Source organism: Lonchura striata, chromosome 1, assembly GCF_050655825.1.
Source record: "Lonchura striata isolate lonStrDom1 chromosome 1, ASM5065582v1, whole genome shotgun sequence".
Taxonomy (NCBI): Eukaryota; Metazoa; Chordata; class Aves; order Passeriformes; family Estrildidae; genus Lonchura; species Lonchura striata.
This window is the reverse complement of record NC_140703.1, coordinates 64,436,216-64,445,884: the sequence shown is the minus strand read 5'-3', so window position 1 is coordinate 64,445,884 and position 9,669 is coordinate 64,436,216. Positions and strand designations below refer to the sequence as shown.

Here is a 9,669-nt window from a genome sequence, read left to right as displayed (position 1 = left end):
ACAGTCCAGTCTGGAACACTGAAGGTGCAACAAATCTCCCAAAGAGAAGTGAAGTGAGCCAAAGTGCGAAAACAAGAGCTCCGTGTGAGTGTGGTTGCACCCAGCTTTGAGGCAGTTAAGTTTGGCAAGGGGGGTTAAAGGTATGGGAGGAGGTTAGTCCGTGTCATAAAATGTCAGTAAGCTTTTTATACAACCACCAGAAAAAGTCTTTTTGTGTTTTGTAACACCTACAGAGTCTTATACAGTGTCTTTTAGATGCCCCAAAAATTCCCCTAAGCACTTTTATCATTCAGCATCACTCCAGAGTTTAGTCAGCCAAACCATACCCTTTCCCAGTGTTAGATAAATTGCATCTTGAAAACAGCACAGACACTAATATCACATCGTCCTAGAGCTGAGCCACATGTGAAATCTCTATCCTGTTTTTCTACAGAGATGAGTAAGATTTTCCTGTGTAATTAATATATAATATCTTTCTGTGCATTTGTGTAAATATATAGAGCAAAGATACCACTGCAAAGATAACGATTTGCCAGAGCGCTTTTTGCATTCTTTCAAATGTGGTTGTTTTACTTGCAGTTTACAGCATTTTAGTCATGTTTTGACATTTGAAGAATTTTCACCGAAAACAGACCTTATACCAATAACAGAACGAGACATAAAACTCATAGTAATAAAGAGCAGCAGCAAACAACAGATGCACTTTTTATTGTATGTCTTTATTATGTATTAATGGAATAAAGTATTTTAGTTAAATTGTAATATTTCTAGTGCTGAATTAATGAGGCTAAAATACTTTATTTAAGTAACTTACACATATTTAACAGTGATAGTAATTACAATTGTTACATATTTTTGGACAGATTTTGCCATTTTTAGACCTATCATCTTGGTGATAAGACATCTGCTTCTCTAAATTCCTCATATAGTGAAGAAGGCTGAAAATCCTCTAAAAACACCAAGATAAAAATAATTTACAAAAGCAAAAGGAAACAAAGTCCTGATTGAAAGAAACCCATTACTGTCAGAACTGCAAAGAATTTGGAATTTTGCCAGTTTGGGATTCAATCCTTCTTTAATAATTCAGCAACTATTTTTAAATTATCAAGCAGATCAAAATATTCAATGTATCAAGGGTTTTTACAGAATAAGAGTTCCTTAACAATAAGCTATGGGGACTTATGAAGCAGCATGTTCCTGAGGAAAAAACAGGAAAAAATTAATGAGTCACTGATTTGTGAGAAACAAACAGAGAGCATGGAAAACCAGACCATGCCTAAAATATAGACAACCTACACTTGGGTTCGGACAGGAGGCATTTTTTCAAATGCATTAATTTTCAGTGAGAGACTTTTCATGTTACTTTTCCTTGGACTCTCCCAGAAATGTGGTGCTTCTGAACTTTCTCAGGGTTAGGAGTGGTTTTTATGCACCATCTGAAGCACTGGAGCAGGGAAGGTGACAGGGTGACAGGGAGGTTGTTGGCTGCTTGACATGACCAAGCCATGCTCACACAGAAAAACGTTAACTCGGCTCCACTTCTTTGAACACATCTAGCACAGACCTTCCTCCTCTTCCTTCCCCCTTTTAGCCACCCTTGTGCCTCCCAGCTTGAAGTTTTCATATTCAAAACAAGGCTGGTTGCAGTCGCAGCTGCATCTGCAGTAACCGTGACACCTGCTCCTAGCAGTGCCAGCCCTTTGCCTTCTGTCCTTTGGGTGGCCTTCTGCAGAGCTGTACAGCTCCAGCTTGTATTTATCACCATTTACTAACTGTAGGGCACATTAATGTGGCACAGTTTACTCAGCACAGCTTTCTGCTTTGCTCTAAAATCTGAGCAATTACAGCAAGGGAAACGTTTCAGCAATGTACCATTGCCTTGGTTCTTACCCCCTACTCCCATCTCTTTAGGATTCTTTTAATTTATGAGCAGACTCGGGCACAAAACTGTCTCTGTGCCCTATGGCTGTAACCCATATGGGCCAGAAGGTCACCATGTCCCATGGCACGCTGCGGCTGGCAACACCCCACCAAGGGCATGTCCAGGCATGAAGTCTGACCACATAGGCCAGAGGAGTATGATGTGGAAGGGAAAAGGGAAAGGGCATTTCCCAGGAAAGGCTGGGCAGTTTGACTTTTTGCCAGCCTTGTTTTGAATAATTAGCAATGCTCAGGAATGCAGGCTGTGCCGTTCCTAGGGCGTTGTCTCGTTATGCACTCTGAAGTTGCCTCCATGTCTGCCAGCAGCATCCAAGACCCCAGTGCTCAGCGCTGCTCTCTCACACACAGCGTGGGGCTGCGGCCCCTCTGTGAGGCCAGAGGCCCCCCCAGAGCTGGGCACAACTGCAGAGCTCCCCAGGCAGAGCAGCCAGCAGGGAGGAGGCAGGCACATGGAGCACCCACTACCTTCGTGGCACTGGCACCTGTTGTCTCATCTGACAAGCTTTGCCTGTGCAGAAAGGTCAAATTCAGAGGCTAAAGCAAAAAAAAAAAAAAAAACCATAATTTATTTCAGAAACATATTTAGAAATGTTTCCTATTCTCCTCACCCACTTCAGCAGAGCCCCGTCTTCAGAACAGGGGTGTGAGAGAGGTCCTGTTCAGTGGGACCTGCTGCAAGCACAGGCACAACACAAATGTCTTCTCAATGAACAGCATCTGCCCTATTTGCACCACACTGTCACATGGTCAGAAGTTTCTGTGTCATACAGAAACTAGGTTAAATGAAAAGGGTGTAGCTCTGTGAACCTTGATTTCAGCATTGTTTTTCACCTTCTGGATCAGGAGCTGAAGGTTTTTATCCGTTCTTGTACAGATAGGAGTAAATCCATAGGAGGTTTGCCTGAATAAGAGCTAAGGCAGGAAATAGGGATTTGAGCTGGCTGCTGTGAGGGGAAGAAGACACCATCCTGAAAAATAAGCCTCATCAGCCTCCAAGTACTACTGTGTGTGCATGTTTTATTGTGTTTTTAGCTGCCCCACTGAACCCAGCCTTCCCAAAGGATGTATCGGAATGTCAAGCTGTGAAGCTGCCGATTCCCCATCTTTCAAACTACTCCAAGTCTCCCTGTCAAAACAATAAATACATGAAATTATAAACAAGTTAGCACATTGTGCTGGGATCAGGCAATTCCCCTGCTGGTATGGACACACTCCCCATCCCATGTCCCCAAACTCTCACCTGTCGTCTCTGCCCAGGGACAGGGACTACCTTTCCAAAACCACTATTTGCAACCTCTGCAGATAAGACATATATTGACATTTAAAACTACTGCTGTATTAGAAGATGTGTGAGAGCCATGAGAAACCTGAAGCACAACTCTGGCCAGGTTACTCATTACTAACTCCTACATGGGCCGCATCTTACTCTGCAAACATGGGGCAGGGGCCCAGGCTGTGCATTCACAAGCAGTTCAGCTCAGCGAGACTGAGAAAGTCCGCTTTACTCCTCGTGGCAACAAATCAGTACACAGCTTTCCCAGGTGATGTCATTCCTCCCATGCTTTCAGCAATTGCCATTTACACCGGGAGAGAAGGAAAAGGGTGATCATGCAGTCCTGAGCTTGTCTTTAAAGGGAATATTGACCTTAAAAGGTGATTTAAAATTTAGCTAAACAAAATTTCATCTATAAGACATCAGGACATACTCTCCCAATGAACTTTCAGGTGGTGGACATGAGTCGGGTCAGTAAGTTAGTTTACATTATCTGCAAACTCAGGTTTTATTACAGGTAAGGTATTTAAATGCTGCTTGTTCATATTGAGTTCCAATGACAATGTGCTGCAGTACTTGTTTTTTCCATATGCATCCATAATGTGGCTATCAGCGCCAACTGTGGTTTTCATGGCCTGGATTACAGCTTGTCTTTACTTTCCTGCTCCAATCTGTGCTCACTAGTACTGACTACTGAAAAATAAGTCCATTAACAGATTCAGAACATCCTCTCATCTCTGTACCTTCTTTTCCTTCCTGGAAACCTCCTACTAAAGTGCTGCTCAAATACGTCTAGAGAGCAAGAGGAAATCAACATCATACAATTGTGTTTTAAGCCCAAACAAGAAGATTCTGCAATATTAAAATTTATGTTTACAATGTGATAACAGCGTTTTCTCACTGTGAATGGTACTAGCAATCATAAAAGCAGACACCTTAGGCCAGGTCTATTGAGCACGGCTTAAGGTATTGGTCCTGGGGGAGCACGAGTACTCCCGTGCTCAGCGGAGGAGCTCTGGTGTAACATATCCACTGACCTGCACTTGAACCTACCACTTGCTGTTTTCCTCTTATAATCTAAATCTGGAAATGTGCTGTCTGGTCAGTAGCACACTACCAAATCATTCAGCAAAATGCTCTGGATGCCATAAAAGCGTGCCTGTGCTTGCAGCGCCATAGCAAACAAACTTGTAAAATAGAGCCCGAGCACGGCTCACAGCCCCTGGCATCGCAGCCGGCGCATGTGCTGCTGTGAGGCACCTTTGTAATGCAGCCAGGCAGCAGCTGTGTGCATTGCAGACATTGCGGGTGGGTGGCTGTCTGCGAGCTCCACAGCTGTCCCGCTGCCACGCCGGGCCAGCGCCCGGCCTCCCTCTGCCAGAGACGATTCCAAGCACCCCGTGAGAGCACTGCTGCTGCTCGCACCCATGCCCCTCGGTGCAGTTTGGAGGGATGTGGCTGCCCCAGTCACAGGGAGAGCCTGGTCAGCCCGGGCACAGGGTTCAGCTCTGAGTAACTCCATCGACTGCTGTGTCCACCTTCCCAAAAATAACTGCGGACACCGACTCTTTGGTGGATATATTTGTGTTAAAAAATAGCAGGCAGTAAACTGCAGCTTTGCAATTCTGCTTGTTTTTTTTCCCCAACCCTGAAGTTTGGTCAAATTCACACATTTTGGTGAGCTTGCATGTTTGCTGCCTTTCAATAAATCCCGTGTGTGGACCCTAGTTGCTCTAAAGTCATGTGTGTTTGTGACTGCAGCTTTTGTAAAGGTTACAATTAATCCTTCCATAAACCTTCTTACCTTATGCCATTGAATAAGAGAAGCAGCACTTAGTTTTTGTTACCCAGAGAAGTTGAAAAGCCTTCATTTTCAAGTCTACTTGATCTGCCAATGGAGGGATGACCTCGGCCACATTTGTAGAAGCCCCTGGCTTGCAGAGTGAGGGGTCTTCTACAGGCCAGCATCTCAGAAACATGGACCTCCAGAACTACATCTTCTCACTGAAATTCAGAAACTGCTGCAGCAGCTGTAGAGGCTGCCAAAGGCTTGGATGGCAGTGAACCCCAAGGATAATTGCAGTCAGAGAGCAAAGTGCATGACCTCACCTAAAACCACCTGAAATCACTCTGCATCTTTTTATTGACTTCAGTGATCTTTGCCTCCCTCCCTGAATGAGTAACAAGGATCCCCACAGATTAGGCAAGTGAGAGGCAAGAACAGACAGGAGTAACAGCTTTGAAAGTGCTTACTTATATTTAGATAATTTTAACTTTCTACAAAGTCTGACAGCCTCCATGAGTTGTCACAGGTTGGCTCCTGGAGTGTTTTCCAGTTTAACAGCAGAATCCCTACCAGCCATTTTAATTGATCCTGTGAGCACAGATCACTTTTCACTGTGAAGTGGGGGTTTTTCAGGCTGTATTTTGCACTGACACTTGAATAACATCAAGCAAATTGCTGACACTTTTTAAGTTGTAATGTGTCACTTAGAAAGCCTTTAAAGCAGGACCATACACTTTGTTAGTTCTGATTAAAACACTGGAGTTTTAAAGCTGCACAATAAGCAGGAAAGCACCAACTGTGCAAGCAAAACCTTATTTTTCCTTCCCAGGGTAACTGGTGAGCTACTGGATTTTCCATTCTGGTGATTTGCTCTGGCCATAGAGGCAGGGCTGTAGCCCTTGGGGGAAGAGGGGCTGGCAGGGATGGGCACACAGAGAACTGACTCTTCAGGACTATTTGGGGAGTACACAAAACATGGATGTGGGGACTGATTTTAAAAACAGTGTGCTCCTTGCAACTGTGACTACTGAAGCTCCAGCTCAGAACACAAAGATCACAAAGATGCAAGTGAAGGCTAAGCAGCTTCAGTGCAGGACTGGGAAACCATAGCTCTAAATCCTTCTGCAACACATAGCTAAAAAAAGAGAAGACTTCTTAAAGGCTTGATATCGTACTGAAGAGGATTTTTCTAGGCTTGGAGGAGCAGGGGAAGATGGAAAAATGAACAGGATTTTTAAAAATGCTTCTCTGACTTATTTTTATTTTTTCATATCAGAATATTCATTTCTTCTTTCCTCTCTCTTCATATGGCAAAGAAGCTGTGCTGCCCCCAAAAGAGGCAGGCACAGGTTAGGTATTGGGGCCAGTTGGTCAAGTCTTTCTCATTATCTGGGTGAGGTCCTTTCTCAGCCATGAGTCTGCTCTGCCTTACCTAGAAATGCCTTCTAAAAGCAAATTGAAAGAGAGAAAGGAAAACAGAGTTACTTGAAGGATTTCTGTCCTGCTTGCTCCCTCTGACCTAATAGAGAGGAGAGGGAGGCAGAATAGGAAACAAGCTCAGAGGAGTCTGAGCAGATGCTTTTGTGTTGCCTCAAAGCCCTCAAAGTGCACCAAAGATATCTCAGAGCCCAGAGCCAGTGGTAGCACAGACACCACAGGTCTCAGTGAGCCTCACACCCTGCACTGCTTTGTGATGCTGGAGTTGCTCCACTTAGATAAGAGTGAACAACAAGCACCAGTGCCCATGCTTCTCAGCAGGCCTCCAGGGCTTGGCAAAGGGGGCACAGGTCCATTTTGGGGACCTCTTTGTTCCTTGAAGAAAAACACAAGCCAAAGGAGAGAGGTAGATCTGTAGTTTCCAATGAGGCCTATGGGCCAATGCCAGAAGAAAACCAAATGATAAATTACATATTATATGAAATTATCAAATCTTAAACTGTGTGTTAAGAAGTGTCCAGAAACAGTTATTTTCATTACTCACTGAGGACCATCTATCTAGCAACTGATAGAGTTTGGAAGTTGTTTCATCAGTGCTTGCCAGACACCCACTTCTCTTATCAGACCTTTGCTCCCAGGGAGCACCAGGCTGGGAGAGTCCTCCTATGTTCACAACTTCTTCTTGGATCACAATGACTTCTTTATATTTACAAAATCTTTATTAGCCCCCAGAGGCACCAGATAAAGACAAAAGACCATAAAAACGCCCTTAGGAGGTCAGACTGAAGGTCCCTCTAGCCCAATATCCCATCTCTAAAGCTGAAAATGGGGAAGAGTACAGGATTAGGGCAAGCCTGTAGTAAAACTACCATGATATACTCTGTCAACTTCCAGTGATTTGGAGGTCAGGGACTTCCTGACCCAGAAATGGTATGTTTGTGTTTGAAGGCAGAGAATTATTTGAATCTCTATTCCAAGCATTTGAATGCTACAACAAAAAAACACTTAAGTCATCTGGTGAGAGAAATAGAAGTTCAGTATAAATACAAAGCTGTGGAAGCAGACCAAAAGTACATTTCAAAGCCCATGACATTATCTCCAAGAACACACTCAGCTTTCTGAGGCCAAGAAGCATATTTTAACCTGAGAGGCTCTGACTGCTCCATATTCTTGAAGCAGCACTCACCCAGTCCTCCTCTTTCATCTGATCCTTCAGGGAGGATGAGGAGCTCTTAGCATACAGGGTTGAGGCATTTGAAGCCTTCCTCATCAATAATTCAGTCAAATGCTAAAGGTTCTTTTCAGAATAAATAGCAGGTTAAATAGATGTTTCCTTCAGGCATCAGACCAAAACAATATCTCATACTGGAATGTGATGGGCAAGAGAATTATTTACTGGCCAGAGCACAGCTAGCCCAGCTACAGGTAGTGCAAGGAAGTAGTTCAGATGTTGAAGTCAAGGGGTTATCACGCTGGCCCAGACTCAGGCCAGACCACTGAGCAATGCCTACACACTTGGCAAGCGTGTGCCAACAGCAGCTCGGGATCACACATAGCTCCAGCAGGATGCTGTCACACCACGACCAGCAGTGTTTGGACCCAGGTCACGAGGACAGCCACCACAATGGGTCTCATCAGCAGCAACAACAAAAACAAGCACAGGTCCCTCTGCCACATGAAAGGCTGCACAAATATTCGTTCCTTTGCAACCTTTCTGCAGGGCCCCGGTGCTCATATGAAAGAACAACAGCACTTCAGACCTACCCCACTTTTCTCTGTCAGCCACCACATCCCCTATTGAAATCATTTCCTGTTTTATTTTTAAGATTGCTGCTGTCATAAGCTGTTGCTGGCATGGGGGTGGGGATGGGAAGGTGGTGTCTGCCCAGTGAGCACAATAGCCAGCTGTCACCTCCTTCCTAAGGTCGCTTTTACTGGTGCAGCTCTGCAAGATGGCATGGTGGCAGAGGGAACACCTCAAGGAGGAAATAGAGTGATGCTTGTCACTTTGTAGCACCTCTCCTGGAAAATCAAGGAAAACAGGCTTGATAGAACAAGTAGAAAGAGCAGATTTGATGTTTCAGATCCTTGTGGTGCAAGAAGATAAAAGCTACAAGGGACAAGAGCATCTCTTTGAGGGTGAGTCTGTGTAATTGAAACAGAGATGCAACACAAAAATCCAAATTCTAGTTAGCGAGAGTGGCAGTTGGCATAACTGTCCCCTCTCATAGCACGCATAGCAGAAAAAAAAAAAAAAAAAGGAAAATTCAAAGTGAAAATGGTGCTACATTGTTAAGCTGCAATATTCCTAATACTACCTTTGCCTTTGAGTCCCGGGTCATGCTCAGCTTACACTGGGACAAGTTTATTTGTCCATCATGCCCTACTGTGAGGTCTTTTTATTTGTCTTAAAAATAACATAGCAAGTGGCATAGTTTGAGTGAGATGAGGGTCAGATCGGAAGGCAGAACTGAAATTAGTAACAAACCAGCTGCTGGAAATTATTTCACAGACTCTGGAACAAACTACTCACTTTCACTAGGGGCCACTGTGCAGCACAGGATCGACCCTTTCCACAGGGCAAGAAGGACCAGTGGGCACCACTTGGGAGAGGCGGGTATGTTTTGGTGCAACAAATTGATTTGAGGATAGCCAAGAATTTTTTCTCAAAGGAAACTCCTAAAAATTCACCAGCAATCCCTTTCTGAAGCCAGAAACTGAGAAATTTAGCAGCTTCTTTTTTTTTTTTTTTTTTTTAATGCCAGAACGCATGTAATTTTCATGGCTGTGAATCAGAACATCTTCATTCTTGTGGCATGTTTTTCACTTTTATGAACACTAATTTCACTGCATTTTTAGAGTAGTGACTTTAGCCACAGCGTGGCTGCTGCTAAGTTCCCACGGCTACCAGTATGACTTTTATGTGGGAAATCTGTGGGCAGCAGGGAGCCTCCCTGTTTGTATCAATATGAACTTCCCAAGAACATCAGACTGACATTTTCTCAGCCCCAGTAAGAGCACACATGCTCTCACTTAGAGCCCTCTTTTCCTAAGCTGAAGGACATGTGTGATCATTTTAATTTCATCAGTTTTCTAGCAGGCCATTTGCACACACAGAAGTGCTGCACCAATGAGGTTTTTTCTCTCCAGTCAGCAGAAGCCCAATCCTACAAACTGCTGAGTGCCAGTTGTAAGGCCCTAAGGGACTTCAGCAGACACCAGGAGATCCTGG

General features: G+C 44.2%; 1 protein-coding gene across 21 annotated transcripts in view; it reads right to left on the bottom strand.

The window, feature by feature from the left end:
- Nucleotides 1-700: 700 nt before the first annotated feature.
- LOC116184187 (uncharacterized) overlaps nt 701-9,669 on the bottom strand; it is a 103,850-nt gene continuing 94,881 nt past the window's right edge. For 18 of the 21 annotated variants that reach the window (XR_014954815.1, XR_014954817.1, XR_014954818.1 and 15 more), the window contains one exon: nt 701-9,669. This exon is cut by the window's right edge and continues 19,838 nt beyond it. Coding sequence is in view for 2 of the 21 variants with exons in the window: in XM_085578116.1 (XP_085434242.1) it covers nt 2,266-2,475 (210 nt within the window). In the remaining 19 variants the exon portion in view is untranslated. The other 3 variants (XR_014954883.1, XM_085578116.1, XM_085578122.1) reach the window with 1 other exon arrangement.